The 21,991-nt window shown below is 38.5% G+C and overlaps 1 protein-coding gene and 1 long non-coding RNA gene across 3 annotated transcripts in view; one reads left to right on the top strand and one right to left on the bottom strand.

The window, feature by feature from the left end:
- The window catches only part of CBFA2T2 (CBFA2/RUNX1 partner transcriptional co-repressor 2), a 130,673-nt gene that overhangs the window by 5,007 nt on the left and 103,675 nt on the right, over nt 1-21,991 (bottom strand). Inside the window, exons 5-10 of one of the 2 annotated variants that reach the window (XM_031433977.2) lie at nt 20,737-20,918; nt 19,576-19,829; nt 16,897-16,982; nt 15,503-15,698; nt 5,822-5,890; nt 3,288-3,475 (exon numbers count right to left, since the gene is read on the bottom strand). In XM_031433977.2, coding sequence (XP_031289837.1) covers nt 3,288-3,475; nt 5,822-5,890; nt 15,503-15,698; nt 16,897-16,982; nt 19,576-19,829; nt 20,737-20,918 — 975 coding nt within the window. Of the gene's footprint in view, nt 1-3,287; nt 3,479-5,821; nt 5,891-15,502; nt 15,699-16,896; nt 16,983-19,575; nt 19,830-20,736; nt 20,919-21,991 lie in introns of both variants that reach the window. The other variant, XM_031433976.2, reaches the window with a different exon arrangement.
- Nucleotides 10,202-20,742, top strand: LOC135318514 (uncharacterized). Its single transcript, XR_010376631.1, has 3 exons — nt 10,202-10,273; nt 10,431-10,505; nt 20,675-20,742. It is a non-coding gene; the product is annotated as an uncharacterized LOC135318514 (long non-coding RNA).

Below are 21,991 nucleotides of genomic sequence, written 5' to 3' on the forward strand. Positions count from 1 at the left end.
ACTTCCCGCAGAAGGAACCAAACTCATGTTGTGACTCCTATTTTAATCCTCAGTGACCAAACCAAATTCTGTCCCAGAGCTGCCTCATCATAGCTATCTATTCCAAGACACACAGGTGTTCAGATGTTGTCTTTCTTGCCCTTCCCAGTGGAGAAATTATCTTGATTGTGTTCACTGACAACACCTCATCTTTAAAAAAGTTACCTGCCAGGGAACTGGGGTGGGTGAACAGGAGTGTGGGAAGCTGTGCTACTTCCTCAATGCTCATTCTCCTTTCAGCGATGGGTCTCCCTGGAGGTGGGCTGGGGACCATGAGAATACTTCTGGCTTGCTTACAGGAGCCCCCTGCAACACCTCAGAACCCAGGGCCTCTCCCAGAGGGAAGCTGCCAGCTCCTCCTCGTGGCACTCTCCTCCCTGTAGGCTCCTGCGAGGCCTTCACTAGTGATGCCTGTGTTCTGCCTGAGGTCTCCACGACCCACTTACGGCAGTGGTGAAGTGAAGCTATCAGGAAAACAAGGGTTTCTTCTTAGGTGTCAGGAAGGACCTAATCAGCCAGCTACCCCTTCCCCCCAAGTTCTGCAGAATGACGAAGCCAGTCACGAGGTCATGGCCTGACCCTCAGGGAAGAAAGACCCCGTTCCCCAGTGAAATCAGGATACTTGCTCAAGTGTAAAACAACAGACAACAAGCTCTGAAAAGGACCCTGGGGTCACCTAACCCACTCTTGCATTGTATGGATGGGACAGAGGACCAGCAGGCAGGGGCTTGCCTGAGGTTATAAAATGATCATGCGGCTATGCAAAGCCTGGAACCGGGACCTCCTGCCTCTCCCATACCCAGTGTACAAGTTAGTTTCAAAGAGCATTAGAAAGGCCTGCAGATTCCCTTCTAACACAACAGATTTCTCAGGAAATACACTCTAGGGACTGCCCCAACCCTGCCAACACCAACTCTGGAGGACCAAAATAGCAGGCTGAAGTAATTCTTAGGATCTTTATAGATCCTCAAGTAAACTGCATTCCAGAGAATTTCATACTCTGGAGTCTGATAGGCTGACTGCAAACAATGCTTTGGCAGAACATTATTGCTTGTGGATAAGAACTCAGTTGCCTTCATGGGGCTGGTGTGGAAACATAGGCAGCTGAACGGGAGAACCTCTCCTCCCCTGCAAGAACATCTCAAACCAAGGCAGAGTATTAAACCACTGGTATTTTCACCCTGGCTACGGTTACATTTAAAATACTTATTTCATGATTAATGAGATACAATAAAACAAGATAAACAGCCTCCCACAGAGGCAAGATCATAGAAATGCAGGAACAATGTGGCTAGGGCCAGAGAAACCAGGGTGAAAAGGACACTTTACATTTCCTGGGAACTATCGCAACCCCCCCTGACCTTACTGTAAACCTGGCCCCAAGGAGAAATGATTACCATCTTATAATCAACTGGGAGCCCATTACATTTGCCAAGAAGTCCAGGCTGGGGAGAGAAGGTGCCCTGTGGCAGAGCTGAGACCTCTCACTTCATCCCTCCGCCTGAGGCATTCCAGAGGAGATGGCTGTTCTGCAAGAGCAGGAGCTGCCACAGCTTACAGAGGTATGTTGTTAATGTAACAACATCTTTTCCGTCTGCACGGCACACTGAGCTTCTACAACCGTTATCTAACCACATGGTCCTAAAAAGTGAGATGCCAGCAGGACAGAGGCTGCTACACACCCACTGTACAGAGACAGGAGACTGACTCACGAAGGGTGCCAGCATGAGGGGCAGCTGGCACTAGCACTCAGGATCTCCAACCTCCACTCCTGGGCTCCTTCTGCTATACAAACCACCTCTCACAGGATGAATGAAAAACTCTAGGGATACCTCTAGATGTCAAACAGAACTTTCTGGATGAAATGGAGGGAAACTAGCCCTCTTGGTTCAAAACAAACTTACCCAGAGCTTAGGCCCTGCTATCCCTCCCCTGTTGTGGAAGGAAAGTTTGCCGGAATGGATGCTGGTGTGTGCCTCACTTGCAGGCCACATTGTGCACTGTTTAAAATTCCAGCTCCTTTCAAGCACAGTGCAATAAATGGAGAGCTGGGATTTAAACCAGTCCAGATCCAGAACTCATGCTCTTAGTCAAAATGTTACATTCTTTCTTTGGAGAAAGGCATAAAGATAAACATAGACAAAAGGTAGGTGAATATGGACAAACGTAGATATTGATACGGATGGCTACAGATAAATAAATACACATAACACAAAAAATAGGAGGAGAGAAGGAAAGGGGAGAGTTAAAGGAACTATTTTCTCACAATTCAGCGTGGGAGTGCTACAGTAAGGAATTTTTCTACATCCTCTGTGATGTGGAAAAATTATATGATACTTAGGCATTTTCATCTTCACATTACTATGCTTAACACTACTATATTGAAAGACATCATTTAAAGAGGATGAGAAAACAAAATTTCTGTCATTTAAAAAACCAACAAAAAAAAACCCCTTAGTTCTTTATAACTTCAAAAGAATATCCCAAACAGTAGATGGGATCTACCTACTTATAGAAACAAGCTTGTTTCCAGGCTTAAAGTTTGTCTTAAAGCTGAAAAATAACCAAAATGAAAGTTAAAGGAAAAATTTCATTACATTCAAAAGGACTGTTATGTTTTTGTCATGTGCCTTTTCTTTTCAGTTCATTCATTTTTGTCCTTATCATGGTACAAGAGTGTCCTGTACAGAAGCATCACCGAGTCCGGGGCCCTAGTCAGTCTGGCAGGACTGCCCAGGCAGTCACTTCAGCCCCTAAAAGAACTATCCTGTTTATAAACAGATCAGATGCTGGAGGACCCTGCATCTCTTTTCTCCTGCACTCTGGCTTCAGTGATGTGGGATTATGTCAGTTAAATTCCCTGAGCCACAGTTTCCTCATTTGTAACGCTGGAATCCAATAATACCTACCTCATAGGGTCACTGTGAGGATCACAAAGACAATACACACACCTAGCTCTGTATCTGGCATACAGTAAGCCCACTCAGGCAATGGTCATCATTATCCTGCCAATCCACAAACTGTCTTTAGGGTGAGTTTTCAAAACTTAAACCAATATAATGAGTCAATATATACATAAGAATATAACATAATAATCGAGAAACAAACCTCTATGGTACCAAAAAAAAATTACAATCATCTAGTTCGAGAGCAGACTGTTGGGTCTTCTTGCCTAGCACTTAAGAAAGCACTGGGCTTGGTCACTCCAGCTGCCCCAGCCCCAGCCCCCAGGCTAACAGTGCTCTGACCTCTGTCGACTCTTCCTGCTCGTTTATGACGAGGAAGGCATCCTCTGCGGCCTGCCGTTTAACGTCCGCTATGGTCTGCTCCATCCGAGCTCTCTCTGTTGCGATCACTTCAAAGGCTTTTTGCTCTGCCTCAGCAACAGCTTTCTGTACTTCTGACATGGCCTGAATTTTCACCTTATTCACAGCTTCTTCTAGAAGAAAGTGACAGTAAAATCAACTGGCCGAGAAATTTTTTCCCTCCCACTCCACATCATTTCAAAGGGACAGAGGTGAAACAAGATGACTTTTCTAAAAATACACAGGGATGAACTTCTGATATAAGCATTCACTTTCATTCTTATCCTCACTTTTCATTCATGCAACCACCTGCTGGGTATGTAGATGGAGGTAGGCACTGTGCTAGGGGCTGAGGAGGCCTCAGTGACTAAGATGTAGTCCATAACTATGATCAAATACAAAGGTTGCTTAGGTGCCATGATACATGGTACAAATGACCAGGAGGCAGTTAGGTAGGTAGGACTGAACTCAGTAGAAAAACATGGGCTGAAGATATAAATTTGGGCAGGCTGATAGGAGCCCTAGGATTCCAGTGCCCTGTCCAGTCATCATTACCCCACTTAGTTCCTGATCAGTTCCTCCCATCACCACCATCCTGCTTGGTGTCCACAGGATATACACTCCAAATGACACATGCTATGCATCTGAGCCTCAGTCCTAAGTCCCAGTGTGAATGACCTCCCCTCCTGAGTCCACAAGACTGGACAACCCAGAAGCTCAAGGAAACTCCCTTATTGCTTGGCTCTTGCACACAGCCTAGGCTCAAAGGAGGTCTAAATACAGTGTTCTAGGCTGCAAACCTAGAACTTTCCATTCTATCATTCCAGCCTCACCCCAAAGGCCAAAGATGATGCCAAGCTGACTGGACACTGAACTCCAGACTTCCCTTACTCTTGGTGTCCACACAGGCCTACTGTGGCCCACCACCGCTACCCTTCATAGACTTCTTTTTAGTCACCAAGTAGGTGTTGAGTGTCTCTTATTGAGCCAACATAAAAATGCTCCAAAGTACATTTTATCCTTTCAGTTTAAGGATGAATCAATTAAGAATCACAATTTGGAAAACTACATTGCTGAATGTCATCTAAGGTCACAGACGGCAATGCAGCAGAGCAACGACTCAAATTTAGCTGGCCCACGCCGAAATCTGGCTCTTAATCATAATTAACCAAAGGCTCTCTCTCAAGTAGAAAGTCACCAGTTATCAAGGAGACCTTGCGCATGGTAATTTTTCACTCCACTTTTACAATTACTATCTTCATCTCTCACAGTTCTACTCTACTTCTTGGTAATATAATATACATTTCCCCATTTCCAATTGTAAAGATTTTTCCAAGCTCTATGTAGTTTTCCAAGTTATTTTTAATGGTAAGATAATATTCTGCTGTGGTGTCACGCTAAATTCATATCACCATTCATGGATATCTGAGCACTTCCCAGGTTGCCTCTCCCTTGCCCCAAGAAGACACTAAAACAGTGTCTTTTTACATATTGTTGCTTCTTTATAATTTGTGTTCCTAAATCTGGATCATTTCCTTTTAAAAGGAAAAATTCAAAAGCATGCAAGTGAGAAATGATTTCAAGAATTTCCACGCATTCACTGTTGGTAACATTTAATAATATAAATCTGATGAATTAGTGTCATTATTAACAGGGTGCTGTAAAATTGTGTCAATAATTATGTGTTAAAGACTTTGGGGGCTAATTGGTCAGGATTTCATTGCCTCAGTGAGAATAAACATTCTGCAGTATGGTTATTTGTATTTCTCATAATTTGTTCATATCTTTTGTCCATTTGATTGTATTATGGTCTTGATGCTCTTGAAAGACTCTTTATGAATGACAGGTCTTAACTTTTTTGTAGAAGAAAATTTTATCTTAGGAATAAGAAAACGAAAAACTGTATTCGACTACAAAAACTTCACTGAGAAAGGGAGGCAAGAAGGAAAAGAAGGTTAGTATTTGGATAAGGGTAATGCTGGGGATATGAGGTTAGTTTAATCCCTTATCTTACCATGACAGGCAGTTCCTACCCTCCCTTATTCTTGTAGAAGATGAGACCCACTAAGTAGAGTCCTGATGAAGGCAGAGACAGCAAAGGTGAAGGGAAGAGCAGAGGGACCCAAGAGCAGAATGAACCACATGTGGTAGTGTGAGAACACACAGAAGGCAGAAATGAATTAAGCTATATGCCCAGAAACAGGGCATATAAACAAGGAAGGAAGAGCCAGTTACTTAATGCCTCCCATTAGGAAGGGGATGAAAAGGACTAGATTATAGGGAGTCATTCCAAATTCTTGATCTGCAAAGTAACATGACTGGCAGACCAGAAGTTGGGACAAGCTGGAGGGGGAGAGGCAGGAGCTAGAGCTCTTTAAGGAGGAAATTAAGAAAAAAACCACCTCTCCCCCAAATATGTGCTCTATGCTCACATAAATCAGTGAGCACATGTGACCTATAAGCAGACAGACACATACCAGTTTTTTTCCAAAACTCCACAGGTACATATCCCGTTCCTGGCCGACTGTTGAATTCTCGCTGAGAATCTACAGAAGAGAGAGAAATAGCATAGGGTCAGAAGCTGTCTATAATTAGCATGTTTTAGTTTTAAGAAAAATTCATCACATATTTAATTCACCATTTAGAAAGGTTCAACCATATACATTCATTAAGTGCAAAAAAAAATTCTGACAAGGGATAAAATCAGATTATAAAATAGTATACTTAATTTTTAGATGCTCAGCATTGCTAATCATCAGAGAAATGTGAATCAAAACCACAATGAGATATCACTTCACACCTGTGAGAATGTTTCTCATCAAAAAGACCACAAATAACAAAGGTCAGTGAGGATTAGAGAAAAGGGAACCCTTGTACACTGCTGGTGGGAATGTAAATTGGTGCAGCCACTGTGGAAAACAGTATGGAGGTTCCTCAAAAGACTAAAACTTGAACTACCATGATCCAGCAGTTCCACATCTGGATATAATATCCAAAGAAAATGAATACATTAATTCAAAAAGATACATGTACTCTATTATGGCTTTTTTTGTACTCCATTGTTAACAGTAGCATTATTATAATACAATCCTCATTACAATACAGTTGCCAAGATAGGGAAGCAACCTAAATGTCTGTTAATAGATGAATGGATAAAGATGTGGTGCGCACGCGCACACACACGGGTATTACTCAGCCATAAACAATGAAATTTTGCTGTTTGCAACATGGATGGACTTGGAGGATATTAATGCTTAGTGAAATAAATCAGACAGAGAAAGACAAATAACCTGTGTTATCATTTATATATGGAATATAAAAAATACAACAAAGGAGTGACTATAACCAAAAAGAAACAGAGTCACAGATACAGATAACAAACTAGTGGTTTGTACCAATGGGGAGAGGATGGCAGGGGGGCAGGGGGATGGGGCAAGATGGGGGCAGAGGATTAAGAGGTATAAACTACTATGTATAAAATAATCTACAAGAATATCTTGTACAGCACAGGGAATATAGCCAGTATTTTTTAATGACTAAATAGAGTATGACTTTTCTTTTTACTTATCCCTCTGTGTCCTTTCTCCCCTCTATGAACATGAATATATTTTTAAAGTGCTTCCTAAAATATAAATATATAAATGTAACAATAGATATTTCTGTGTATATATGTGTATGTGATGTGTCTGTATCCAATTTAACTGTATCCATCATGCACATGTCTCTGGCACCTGCTCTGTAGATAGGCCATAGAATATGGCTTTTGCTTCTTGGCAACTCTGAATCCTTATAGGTGATTTAAGGGAGTTTCCTTTAAAATGTTTATAAACTTGAAATAAAAAAAAAGCAGCTAGAAAATAGTCTGATCTGGAACAGTGTACCCCAAATAGGTATCCCTGGGTGTTGCTGGTATAAGCATGGGATGGAGGGTGACTTATATATGTCTATTGTGATTGTAAGATACAATATTTTATAAGAGACATTTTCATTGCTTTAAAAAGTATGAAAACTAATTAAGGTAATTTGAGTTTGGTTTTTTTAACTTTTGTATTTTTTTTATAAGTCAGTTCCAGCAGACTTACTTATTTCCTTGTGCTTTGTTGAGGATAATCTGAAAAGTAGATTTTATGCTCTGAACACTCATCAACCCAAAGTGCAAAGAGGAACCAGAGGAACAGCCAGTGTGGCAAGGGAGGCCAGCCTGGCATGAAATGTTTGTCAGAGGAACTTTAAATGAGGAAAACCTGTAAGAAAGAGTTTGAATGTGCAGATAAGCTGTCATTAGTGTTAAATGACAGAAGAAACACTTGTTTACTTATGGACGTGGGGAAGCCATGACCAACAAGGAAAAGCCACTTTACTTCAGTTATCAAATTTGTACCTGCCCAGTCCTCAGTATTTTATTTCTCTGACAGATGTAAGAGGGGTGCGGTGGGGGATGCAAATGACCCTAAAGGAGCTTCTCAGCTTACTCAGGACATGCTTGGAAACTAGAGACATTTTCATGGTATTTCCAGAAGTCAATTTTTTTTCAGCTCGTTTACTAAGGAAATATAGTTTCAGAGGCTACTGTAACCAAAGGTCAGACAGAGAATGCAAACAAATGGATCAGAAATGGGGAACCAATGGTATTATGGTTCTGTAGGAGAGTGCTTTAGCTTTTAGAAGAAATAGAATGAAGCATTTAAAGATGAGTATCATGATGGTTTAGGGGGACTGTACCTATCTACCCACCTATAAAGAGATAGAGCAAATGTGGTAAAATGTGAATAACTGGTGAATCTAGCTACAGGGCGCACGAGTGTTCACTGCGCTATTCTTTTAGTATTTCTGTGTTTCAAAAACTTCAAAGCAAAACATTGGGAAAAATTATCTTTAAGTACTGGTATAGAAAACTCCTTAAGAACATACTAATTTGCTAATAAAGTGAGTCTAGGAAAGTAGGAGATAAAAAATGAAGTGCGGACAAGATTTTCACAATTTACATGTTTCTGTGCTGCTTGACATTTTTACAATGCAGTTTTTTAATTTAAAATTCCATTTAAAGAATAAAGAAATTAAAATAGCCAGCATAATGAAGTAGATCTAACATTACCAATACTAAAAAACATTGTAAAGCTATAATAGAGGGGAGGGTATAGCTCAAGTGGTAGAGTGCATGCTTAGCATGCACGAGGCCCTGGGTTCAATCCCCAGTACCTTCTCTAAAAAAATAAATAAATAAACCTAATTACTTCCCCTCCAAAAAATAAAATTAAATAAATTTAAAAAATAAAGCTATAATAATTAAAAGTTTGATATTATATTGGGAAGTAGTATGACATAATAGCTAAGAGTGCTGGTTCTGGAACAGAATACCCTACTTGCAATCTTGACTTAATAGCTGTAGGATCACTTTGGCCAAGTTTTAACTTATTTAAGCCTCTGTTTGCCATCTGTAAATGAATCTAATGTTAGTTCCTATATCTCAACAGGCAGTTTTGAAAACACATGTAGAAGGCTTCAGTTAGCACTGGCTGGAACATAGTTAAGAGCCCATATAAACTATAACTAAAAGTGGTAACTAATATTGTCAGAAGAAAATAGACTAAAGCAATTAACAAAATGTAACATCTGATAATTATTTCATTTTAATAGATAAAGAATGGGTATCAACTGATGGTAGGAAGAAAACCATTTGGAGAATTTTAAGTTAGATAGCTAACATGCAAACAGACAAAACTTGAATAGAATATAGATGAAATTTATTGTACCTGAGGTGGGAATCAAGGTCACGGAAAAACCATAAAGAAAATGATAGATTTGACCCCATTAAGTATTAGCTATCCCATCCATCAAAATAAACCAAGATAAAGTGAACAAAGATGCCTGTATCCACAACTGATTAATTTTACAGCTAAGGCTATATCCTAAAGGAAAAATCCTTACATACAAAGATTTAAAACACTGCATTATTCACTGGAAAACAAAAAACAAGCAAAAAATCTTAATGTTCAAGAACAGAAATGGCTTAAGGAAATTACAGCATATTTGTATGGTGGAATTACTGTAGAGTCATTAAAATTATGTTTATAAAATCTTTAATGATGTGAGAAACATGCTTAATATGAAGTTATGTTTTCAAAGAAATCCATACAAAGTTTTAATAAAGAATTCTCAGACATATTTCAAAACTCTTCAGTGTGGGATGAACCAGTAAATATGTTTCTGTATTTTCTACAAGGAGCCATACAGTTTGACTGTTTTCCAAAAAAGAAAAAACAAAAAGATACCTACCTCATGAAGTTGCTCTGAGGATTAAATGATAATGTACAAAGGAATAGTTCTCAACTCTGGGAGGCGAGGGCCCACCTCAGACAAATTAAATCATTACGTCTGAAGGTGGGGCCCGGGCATCAGGAGTTTTCCAAAGATTCTTAGATGGGTTCTAACGGCCATCCAGGGCTAATCACTGAAGAAAAGCATCTGGCTTAGAACCCAGTGTTCATGGCTAAGTTCTCCTAAACCACATTAGGAGCATCACCTCTCTGTAGGGCATATATATTTTCTGTTGTAACAATAGTAAAGTGTCCTTTTAAGCTGATTCTTTCGGTATTTGTACATCTTGATTTTTCAGTCGCAGGCATTACAGATTAGCCATTTCAGTAGAAATAATTTCCTTCTCTTTTAACCTTCTCCCACCTCACTACAGACACATTCACAGTTCCTTCCCCTAAACAGAGATATACTCAAATTCTGTCATATCAGTAGTACAATACTCAATGTAAATGCTAATCACAGCTGAGTCATGTGGTTCATATTCTAAGAATCTTTTTACCTTCCTGAACAAGTTTTTGTTTTTCTTTGAGCTAATAATTGCCTTGTTTATTCATGTGCTAAGTTTCTTACGTAATTATTTCTAATTCAGTCTCAAACTCTCCTCCTGTTGTGTAAGTATTTTATAAATTTCCTTTTCTTGAAGAAATCTCCAGCAAGCTTCTGGGCTATTCCAGCCTGAACTGTCCCACTACTGTTTGGGACCCTCCCAAACACCCCAGGGATTCCTGTCTTCTGTTTCTCAGTTGGATCCTGTTTTATTAATTCCAGGTCTCTCCACTTAATTATTTACTTCTCTGTGCTGGGGAATAGCCTACCCAATTGTGGCAGACATCATGATAAAGGGTAAGTGGAAGCTGTTTTTTTTTTTTTTTTTTTTTTTTTTTTTAATTGTGGGCTATTACTCTAACATTGTTTTAGTTGCATACAGAATTCTGGGTTAAAATAACTTTCCTTTAGTTGTCTTCTAACTTTCAACGATGCTAACTGGCAGTCTGTTTCTTCCATTGTGCCGTTTACTTGAGAGACTGGTTTAAGCTGGAATACTGTCTTTCAGTTCTGGATTAATTTAAAAAATTATTTCAATAACTATTTAATTTTCTCCTTCTGGTCACTGTTTCTGAAACTCATGATTTGGATACATGAGTTTGATGGATCCTCTAGTTTTCTTATCATTTTCTCCCTATGGATATTAACAACATATTTTTGAGGTTTTCTTTTCTCTGAGAAGCTGCTGTTAACCCCCATTTCTGTATATTTATTGTGGTCTCCACCTTTATTAGAGGTGGAGTCTAGTTTGGTCATACTAATGCAGGCCACTAAAAAGCTCCATGAAAGCCCTTGATTATGAGCTTAATTATACGCAGTTTTCCCAAACCTGCCTGATTATTGGACTCATAAAACATACATATTCAGATTCCTGGGTCCCTGAATTATAACCTCTAGGGAAAGGTGTGGAATGTGTATATCTAATAAATACTCAGGTGACTCCCATTCTCAGGAAAAACTGGGAAAAACTGATAGCTGAGTGAATTTCTTCCCTTAAAAAAAAAACTTTAATTGCAAAATATTAGATGCCAACAAGTTTATAAATAATATTAATGTACATTATAACGAAAATTATAAAGTGAACACCCATAAACCGCCAGATTAAGAAAGAGAACACTTCTCCACACAAAAACTACTAGAGCTGATTGAAGAATTCAGCAAGGTAGCAGGTTACAAAATTAACGTTCAAAAATCAGTTGCATTTCTTTACACAAATGATGAATCAACAGAAAAAGAAAGTAAAGAAACAATCCCCTTTAAAATAGCACCCAAAGTAATAAAATATCTGGGAATAAATCTAACCAAGGAGGTGAAAGAATTATACACAGAAAACTATAAACCACTGATGAAGGAAATTAAAGAAGACTTTAAAAAATGGAAAGATATTCCATGCTCTTGGATTGGAAGAATCAATATTGTTAAAATGGTCACACTGCCCAAAGCAATCTACAGATTTAATGCAATCCCTATCAAATTACCCAGGACATATTTCACAGAACTAGAACAAATCATAATAAAATTTATATGCAACCATCAAAGACCCAGAATTGCCAAAGCATTACTGAAGAGAAAGAAAGAGGCTGGAGAAATAACTCTCCCAGACTTCAGACAATACTATAGAGCTACAGTCATCAAGACAGCATGGTATTGGTACAAAAACAGACATATAGACCAATGGAACAGAATAGAGAGCCCAGAAATGAACCCACAAATTTTTGGTCAACTAATCTTCGACAACGGAGGCAAGAATATACAATGGAATAAAGACAGTCTCTTCAGCAAATGGTGTTGGGAAAACTGGACAGCAGCATGTAAAACAATGAAGCTAGAACACTCCCTTACCCCATATACAAAAATCAACTCAAAATGGATCAAAGACTTAAACATAAGACAAGATACAATAAACCTCCTAGAGGAAAACATAGGCAAAACATTATCTGACATACATTTCAAAAATTTTCTCCTAGAAGAAATAAAAGCAAGAATAAACAAATGGGACCTAATGAAACTTACAAGCTTCTGCACAGCAAAGGAAACCAGAAATAAAACAAGAAGACAACCTAAAGAATGGGAGAAAATTTTTGCAAATGAAACTGACAAAGGCTTGATCTCCACAATATACAAGCAGCTCATACGACTTAATAAGAAAAAAACAAACAACCCAATCCAAAAATGGGCAAAAGACCTAAACAAGCAATTCTCCAAGGAAGACATATAAATGATCAATAGGCACATGAAAAAATGCTCAATATCACTAATTATCAGAGAAATGCAAATCAAAACTACAATGAGGTATCACCTCACACCAGTCAGAATGGCCATCATTCAAAAATCCACAAATGACAAATGCTGGAGAGGCTGTGGAGAAAGGGGAACCCTCCTACACTGCTGGTGGGAATGCAGTTTGGTGCAGCCACTATGGAAAACAGTGTGGAGATTCCTCAAAAGACTAGGAATAGACTTACCGTATGACCCAGGAATCCCACTCCTGGGCTTGCATCCAGAAGGAACCCTACTTCAGGATGACACCTGCACCCCAATGTTCATAGCAGCACTATTTACAATAGCCAAAACATGGAAACAGCCTAAATGTCCATCAACAGGTGACTGGATAAAGAAGATGTGGTATATTTATACAATGGAATACTACTCAGCCATAAAAACCGACAACATAATGCCATTTGCAGCAACATGGATGCTCCTGGAGAATGTCATTCTAAGTGAAGTAAGCCAGAAAGAGAAAGAAAAATACCATATGAGATAGCTCATATGTGGAATCTAAAAAACAAAAACAAACAAACAAAAACAAAGCATAAATACAGGACAGAAATAGACTCATAGACAGAGAATACAGACTTGTGGTTGCCAGGGGGGTGGAGGGTGGGAAGGGATAGACTGGGATTTCAAAATTGTAGAATAGATAAACAAGATTACACTGTATAGCACAGGGAAATATACACAAAATGTTATGATAACTCACAGAGAAAAAAATGTGACAATGAGTGTGTATATGTCCATGAATGACTGAAAAATTGTGCTGAACACTGGATTTTGACACAACATTGTAAAATGATTATAAATCAATAAAAAATGTTAAAAAAAAAAAAAAAAGAAAGAGAACACTTTTAGCAAGCTGAAATCCCCAAGAGGTAAGTAGTGGTAAGCCACACTAATGTTTACATGATGCCAGCCAGACTGTCCCAAGAGCCAATAAAGATTAGAGCTCAGTCTGCACTCTACTTCATCTACATCTTCCGTGCCACACCTCCAGAGAAACCATTCCCCTGGATTCTAATGATAATCATCTCCTTGTTTTTCCTTATGATTTTCACACTTATTTATGCATCCTCATTTAAAATACCAAAATACATCCCTCTTAGGCAGCCCTGAACAAAACTGGTTCCTGAAAATATTGTGAATCACACATTTTCAGAGGGAACCTATATCCCATTATTTTAAATGGGAAAAGTAATAATGTCATCCAAAGTCTATTCAATTTCTTGCCAAATCACCAAAATACATAAATACTAAATACTTAAATAACAATCCACCAGGGGTTTCTACATAATCTCAAACATTTAAAACACTAATTATCTAACTATTTAAAAGTCACTGGTGAGTATGTTTCTGTGCCATGCCCCAAAACACTGCCCAGTATAGGACAGCACTACTCAAAGTGCTGGTCTGCAAACTCTTACTAGCCCATGAAGCGATAAAGAGCTTATGCAGAATGCATGCAAAACAATTATGTCTCTCAATACACTGCTTAGTGTAGCAGACTCTTCCCACAGCAATGCAAACGGTGCCCAATACATCCCGGTGCAAGCTCCTCATATCATCACAGACCAGTAACAAGTAGTTTTTGGAGTAGTTTTGGTCCACAGTTTTGAGTAGCACACTTGTTTAGGATATTAATTATGATTTCCTTCTACACTGCATGTAAAAAACATATTATAAAAGAAACAGTGACATAAAAATACTAAATATGTATAATATGCATAAATAAAGATACTGAAAGATACTACCTGAGTCAGACAGACTGAGTGCCCTAAGAAACCTCAGAGAAGGAAACTGGGATCCATGAAGAGGCACACCTAGAGTGATGATGTAATTTACCATCCCAACTGTCCTCATTTTTGAGAGTGAGAGAGGTGCTGGTAATAGTTATGACAGGATAATAGGCTAGTCATCCTAGCTAAACCCTCAATGCAAAGCAACGTTTAAACAACACCAGCAAGACCTGTAGTCCTGGTTGGAGAAGAGCCAACTCATAGCCACAGCTTGCTCTGCACTCCACACCACCTCACCAGCATGCTAGCAAAGCTTTGATGGAAGGTATGTGATTTGGGTGGTGAACTTTGGGTAAGTTTCTGTGAGTCATAAGAGCGAGTATTTGTGAAGGTGAGGGATACCTGTGAATTAGCCTTAAGGTTCTTATGAAAGGAATTAAACTACAACTATAAGTAGTCCCTAATGTCCTGCTGTGCTAGGCATCCCACACAATGTTGCTAATCTATGGCTGCCTCAAGAGTCACTTCTCTGGGTGGGGTGCGGGAGTGGGACCCCTTGGTTACCAATGTCTTTGCCTCAAATTTTTGGGTAGTCTTTTTGAGACTAATGGCTGTCTTCTGTGGAACATACTAGGTCTGTCATAAGAAGAGATTCATTCTGCATGGTGAAAACTGGGAGCTTAAAGTGGGTGGGTGGGGAAAGAGTCTGATCACAGGTGGCCCCTCATTCAGCTGTGCCTTTGGATAGGGCACCTTTTCAGTTACTAGGTGAATGTCACGGAACATTTTTGGAGGATTAGCTGTGGTGTTCTGGATGTTTCCTGGCTTGAGAGAACAGTTGTTCATCTCTCTGCTGCTTTAGGGTGGGAAAACCCAGGTACAGGTAAAACTTTTTGTAGAAGGCCTCCAGGCAGAGTTTAATAAATGATATTTTTTCTGGATGGGGAGTGGGGAAAAGAGGAGAGAAGCTGAGGTAAACATTTGCAGGGCTACTGTGAGGAATGAATGCAGTGTACATGAGACTACCCGGTACATTCAGTCAGGCTGAATTTAACAACCAAACACTCTCTGATTACACAGTTGAAAAACAGAATGACAAGAGCTCTCATTCTACATAAGGAAGACACTTTCTTGAACATGTCAGATACAATGTTCTTGACATGTTTCATCATTTAGTCTTCATAATTCCCTGGGTCTTTCTAACTCCACAATCTAGCACCATCTTCCTTTGAAGTAAAATAGAAAAAGTCTCCCTTGACATCTTAAGTGAGACTTCCCCCTTACCATTGCTGAGAGAATCTGCGCTTCCAGGACTGTGCTGCCTGGACACCAGCTCACTCCCTGTTTTCCTCATCTCTGTGTTTTCATTATATCGTCGTTTCCAGTAGTTGAGTTCTTCACGATCTGATTCCTGACAGCGCCGTAGGACTGCCATGGAGCGCCTTGTTTTCTCTACCATTTCCATAATGCAGTTCAGGGCCTGGACCAGGTAGGAAGTCAGGCAGAGACATGGGATGAGGATATTCACACAATCAACATTGAAAATCAAGGACAGGTAAACAAAATATAAATAATAAAGGTTTATGAATCTGACAGATTTAGCAATACTAAGTTCATACTTGAAAGCCTTTCACACTGCTTCTCTTTAAATATATACACATAATTTTTTAAGTTTCAAAATAATACCCTTTGGATTCTTCATGGTTGAGGCAGCCAGCCTCATTATAATATAGCTCTTTAAAGACTATGTGAAACCACATTATATCTCTGCCTAAACATCTGATAAAGCTGAAGATTTATAAAAGAATGCAATCAGAGAAATTATGTTCAGAACAACATTACTCAGAAATGAAAAGTTACTGTATGCATATTTCAAGCAGGTACTCTATCTTCTCTTCCCTTTTTAGTGAGAGGGGAGATTCTCTCTTCCAATGGGGCAGAGAACTTGGGTTTACATTCTGTACCAGTGTACTAATTCTCACTGGCATTTGGAGAAGCTCCATCTATTTAACACTTCCTATATACTAGGCCGTGTGATAAGCATTACAGCCCTCCTGTGAATTCAAATAATATAGCATTTTTTTGAAAAGGTAAAAATAGCTTAAAACATTTAATTTCTAAATAAATCAAACTGTTAATAGTAGTAGTCACAAAATATGGTTAATACAGAAACCTACATTTATGTCTTTAAAAAAATATAAATTGTATTTTACCTCAAAACACAAATTAACTCATTTAAAGAATCTGCAGCGGTCAAAATCATGAATTTTAAACAACTTCAGAATAAAATAACCTTAAATACTTTATACTGCCTTATATCTAAAAATTGCATTTTTTAAGATATAAAAATTAAGACTAAAAATGATAAAGCAACTTGCCCATTGCACAGAGGTAGTAAGTGGCAAAGCTGGGACCTAAAATTCATAAACCTGTATTTTTAATTATTGTACTACATGGCTTCACTTGGTTATGACCTGAAGTGATTATCCCACCACAAAGATTTGGGATTTATTACTCTTAGCTCCCTAGCTGTGGGAGTAGTAGATAAGTCAGCTTTTATTGCAAAGACATGTAGCTCTGGTTAAGTTCACTTCAAGCATACAGATTCTTACAATCAGTAATACTAAGAACTATAAGTAATCAATAGTTAGGAAAATTATACACTATAAGATTCTTACATGATCAAGATGTTTCCATTCATCAGCCCATTCCCTTTCTGTCAAACGGTGGTCCACCAACTCATCCTGATAGCCTCCATTTAGACCTATTAGAAATTAGATTAAATTTGAAGACAGAGGGAATACAGTAAACAGAATTCTACCAAGTAAACACACATTCATACCAGCTATGCGCACACTACTAAGGCAATGATTCAAAATGACATAAAACCACAAAATGACATACATCAACAAGAAATCACTACTCAAAATATATTAAAAACTCCTACAAATCAATTATGAAAGACACACAACCCAAAAGAAAAACAGGTAAGAGAAATAAACAGGTAAGTCACAGACAAAAAAGTATATATGATCCACAAACATGAATACTCAAACTTATAAACAGTTATACAGTATAAGTGAAATCTTCACTAAGATAGCATTTCACATCTATATATTGGAAAAAATTTAATTGTAAATCACACAAAAGGTTGGCAAGGCTGTGGCACAATGCAAATGCTTAACCACTGCAAATAGAGCAGGTACTGTCCGAGACATGGAAACAACTCAGTATTACCAAAATACTATTTGTGCACGGTTTTGATATACATTATTGGAATCTGCATAAATACAACGACTGTATGAATCAAGGGTATGCTGAATTATCCACTATTTTGAAAAATTATGTCACATATGGCAACACTATCCATAGTAACACATCATTAATGTAACACATCTGTTATCAGTCTGAATTCATTCAGGTATTGTATTCATAGTGACTATATTTGTGCAGGAATCTACTTATTTCACCATATCTTCTTGTGTAGTCATGCCTGAGCACTAATATATTATAAAATATTTTCTTATATATTATACATTAGAATATTTATCCTAAAATTATGGGACTAAGGTAGGCTATAGTACCCATAAATTTCATTTTAGGAGAGTAAAGATGGGGGAGAATGTTATAATTTATTTGTTGAAAAGTGGTAGGGTGGGAAATGATTTGGTAAGAACCACTGTATTAGGGCATATGTTATCAAAAGAGGACTGGGGAAAATTAAGTAATCTAGAATGAGCCTGGAAGACAAATGGTTGACTGTAAAATAAACCACCAAAGTAGACAATTAAAGGTCTTTCAAGCAGAACACTTCAAGATGAAAAAACTTTCTAAAATTGTTGAGGGGGGCAGGGTGTAGCTCAGTGAGAGAGCACATGCTTAGCATGCACGAGGTCCCAGGTTCAACCCCCAGTACCTTCCTTTAAAAAAAAAAAAAAGAAAGAAAAAGAAAAGAAAATTGTTAGAAATACAAGAAAATCTGGCCAAAATGCAGTTATAGCTAGTTTTTAGCATACTTCTCTCTCAGAAAATGACAGATCCAAATCAGCAAAAAAAATGTGTGTTAAGAATAGAAGAAGTCAATAGCAAGTCTAGTTTTTAACATAAAAAGAGAGACAAAGAAAAGTGAGCCATACAGAACAGCTGCTAAGGGAGACATCACAGCATACTAGGAATGTACCCAACTTCCAGGCATCAGACAACTGGGGTCACAATCTCATCTCTGCCACTTTCTAGCTATGTGATTCTGGCCACAGTTCTGTCTCTCATGTGTAAAGAGGGGTAACAGCTCCATGTGAGGATTAAATGAGATAATGTACGTACACCACAGTCTAAGTACTGAAGTACTTCAAATTCAGTAAATGTTGGCAGCTGAGAACACTGTTGCTGTCACGGCCCTCACCATACAGCTACCACTGCATAAAGCCAGGGCCATAATGTGGTCCAAGCTGCTGAAAGATGCTAGTGAGATGTTTTGTAATTTTTTACTCCATAGGGAATCTAATAATAGAAATTGTAGGGGCAACCCTGGAAACTAGCAGCCCTTTGGTTCTCTGCTCTGACACATCTCAGCACCCAAACTCCAAAGAACCTTCTGCAGTAAACTTTTATGAGTACATGACAGAGCTCTGTTCAAAACTCATCTTGGGTGAAGTTTGTTAGGGGCCTTTTTGTTTCTTTCCAAATTTAATGGTGGCTGAGGACGCATGTGCCAGGCATTCCAAATGTGACAATGACCAAAGCACAGGAGGTGGTGGTCTCTCCATTTCAGAAATGAATAACTGGGGGCACAGAGAGCCTTACTTGTGTAAGATCACATAGCTAGTTAGGGTGCAGAGCCAAGATTTAAATTTAGATATGCCTCACCCCTGACCTAAACATCTCACTTTCACCTCCAAGACCATGTTTCACATCTCTCTTGCTTAATTTTAAAAACGTTTTATTCTGGAGTTAAACTCAGATTTATAGAAACATTTCAGGAATAGTACAAAGAATTCTCATTTACTCTTTACCCAAACTTCCTAAATGTGAATATTTTTTATCTCATTTCCTTTTAATTCTCTACTTTATTTCTGAACCATATCAGAATAAGTGATATCCCTTTATTCTTAAATACTTCATTGTGTATTTCCTAAAATTTGCTTTACCACTTTTGATCATATAATGATAATAGCAATAAGGTATGAAGCGAGATCAATTTCAAACAAGAACACTTAGAATTCTAATATTCTTAATATTGTTTTATTTTATCAGTAGGAAAAAGCAATGCTGACACTACTTTGTTTTATCGCTGAGTGGAAAAGAAATGCATGGATTCAATCTGAATTTGTCATTACCATGCTGCTTATGCCACTTACTAAGATTGTGGTGTCTATCACGAACTTCTCGATGTTCTAGCATCTTGTTGGGTTCACGATACAGGTGAGAAGTTGCAATATCTTCTAAGGTGTAGTGCTGAAGAGGCGGAGGAGTAGGATGGAATTGGCCCCCAGGATTCATGAGGGGCACATTGAGGGCAGGACTGTGCCGGGGAGCTGGGCTAATGGTACACACTCTCTTGGCAGGAGGCTCAGGAGGAATTGTATCTCTTTCAAAGCTGCTCTCTTCCCTCCTGTAGAAGAATTGGAAATACATATCTGAGCCCATCAACAAGTGCTCATGTAAACATTTCCTGAGCACCTACTTGGTGCTAAGTCTTGTGCGATGCACTTTCACAAAAAGGAAGATAAGAAAAGGTATAACATGAGGCCTGAACTAAATGTCTTCAGGGGCCAGGCAGATAATGGAAATTGCTGATTTATCCCAGCATGAAAAGAGAGGTCAAATTCATCCATAACCAAGCAGAAACATCTCAACCTCATGAAGCAAAGGAGAAACTTAAGGAGATGACAGCATTTTCTTATGTGATAGGAATATGGAGGATTATGGGTTCAAATACATTTAGGAATGTTTCAAGGTCAAATCTGCTACTGTGGAGGTCAGTGATTGGAAACAAACAATTCTCCACATGGAAGAAAAAGGCTTACATAATTAACACACTTGTGAATTTGTAGGATTTTTTACATTTGCTTCAACTGTAAGAAATTTTCCGCTGTTGTTAAAATGTTGTTTCCTTGACAAACCATAGTAAATAGTCGTAGACACTTGTAGATAAATTTCCAGAATAAATTAAATTAATTTCAATCTTCAAAGTAAAGCTGATTCATTAACTGTTATACTTTTAAAGACTTCACATATCAGGAAAAAAAATGCCTTGAGCAGATTGTATTTCTTATGGTTCTGGAGCAGGGGACCCATAGAATGTTCTAGAGCAGAATTTATCAGCAGGGGTATTCAGTCATCTGAAGAGTTGAGAAGCATTCTGCTGCCTGATGGGACAATGCAAAACTAATCTTGGAAATTCTGAATCCATACTTCAATATAACCACAGTAATCAAGTTCTCTTTCTTTCACAAGCAAAGGGGAAAGCTCAGAGCAGTTCCAGAAAAGCAAGGACAATAAAGCTCTTCTCTGCTCACCTCTCCGGACTGGGCCTCTTTCCATTTCCATGCACCTCCATGAGCAGCTCAGAAGAGTCAGCAGGGGATGCAATACTCGTGTTGAGCAGAAGGTGTTCGTGCTGAGCCAGGTACTGGGATGGGGTTTGCTTGGCGGCCCGAGCGCAGTGCAGCAGTTCTCGCTGCAGAAGAGGCAGGTTGGCCTTGAAAAGAAAAGGCAGGGGCTGGAAGGCAGCTGCCCCAGTGTTGGGCCCAACACAACCAGGCTCAGCACCTCAAAAGGCATTCACAAACAAGATGACACAGAAGTCCTTCTCTCTCTGTCAATCTAATTTTCATATGCATCTCTGAATAAAGTGAGATCTATTATACTGAACTTCAATTACTGTTAACTTGTCTCTTACCCCCACAAGATGTAAATCCTCTTAAGGAAGAGACTTTTTTATTCACCTCTGTGGCCTAGTACAGCTCAATAAAGGTTTGTTGTGCATAATAATTTAAAAACTTAGGCATTTTTGAAGACTTTGGTCAAAGAAAATTAGTACTGCCTACATGGGAGTAGGAGGACTTTACTCTTTATCATTGTAAGTCCTGGTTTCTCTCTTCTGAATCCTAACCCATTTCTGATAGCACTACTCAACCTTGCCTTCATGTGCTCTACGAGAGTTGCCATGAATTCTGGAAACAGTGATTATTCTGGGTTGGTTGGAACATGGGGTTTTTAAAAAAGCAGTGGGAGTGATGGAAATTAAGACATCAAGCCTAAGACTAGACGAGGATTTGAGGATACACTGAGAAACCATGGACAGAATGTATTTCTTATCATGGTACTCTAGTTGAGAACATTTCCTTATTTTGTAAAAAGATAATTATGTACTGATTATTTTTCCTTCTCTTCAAACTCAGAAAATCTTTAATAGGACAAATAATACAAAAAACCTTGACACCTTTAAACTTAACTATAAGTCCTTCATATTTAAAACATACCTTTTCATATTAATTTTATTAAAAAAAGAATATTCCCCCAAATTTAAAAATAATTTAGACTGAGTCCATTAGTAAGTCCTCATCCCAAGGGAAACAGATGAGCAAGTGAAAGGAGAGTTTAATACATGCAAGTAGTCATCCTTTCACCAACAGTTAATTTAGCAGGCACCATAATTAGTGACTGTTTTAAAGCAGAAATAAATTGACAAAAACCCAAATGTTAGCCAAAAAGCTGCCATAACAACCTACCTCATGCTGTTTTCTAAAATAACAAGAGTTAAGAATAGGG

The sequence above is a fragment of the Camelus dromedarius genome, chromosome 18 (genome assembly GCF_036321535.1).
Source record: "Camelus dromedarius isolate mCamDro1 chromosome 18, mCamDro1.pat, whole genome shotgun sequence".
NCBI classification, from domain to species: domain Eukaryota; kingdom Metazoa; phylum Chordata; class Mammalia; order Artiodactyla; family Camelidae; genus Camelus; species Camelus dromedarius.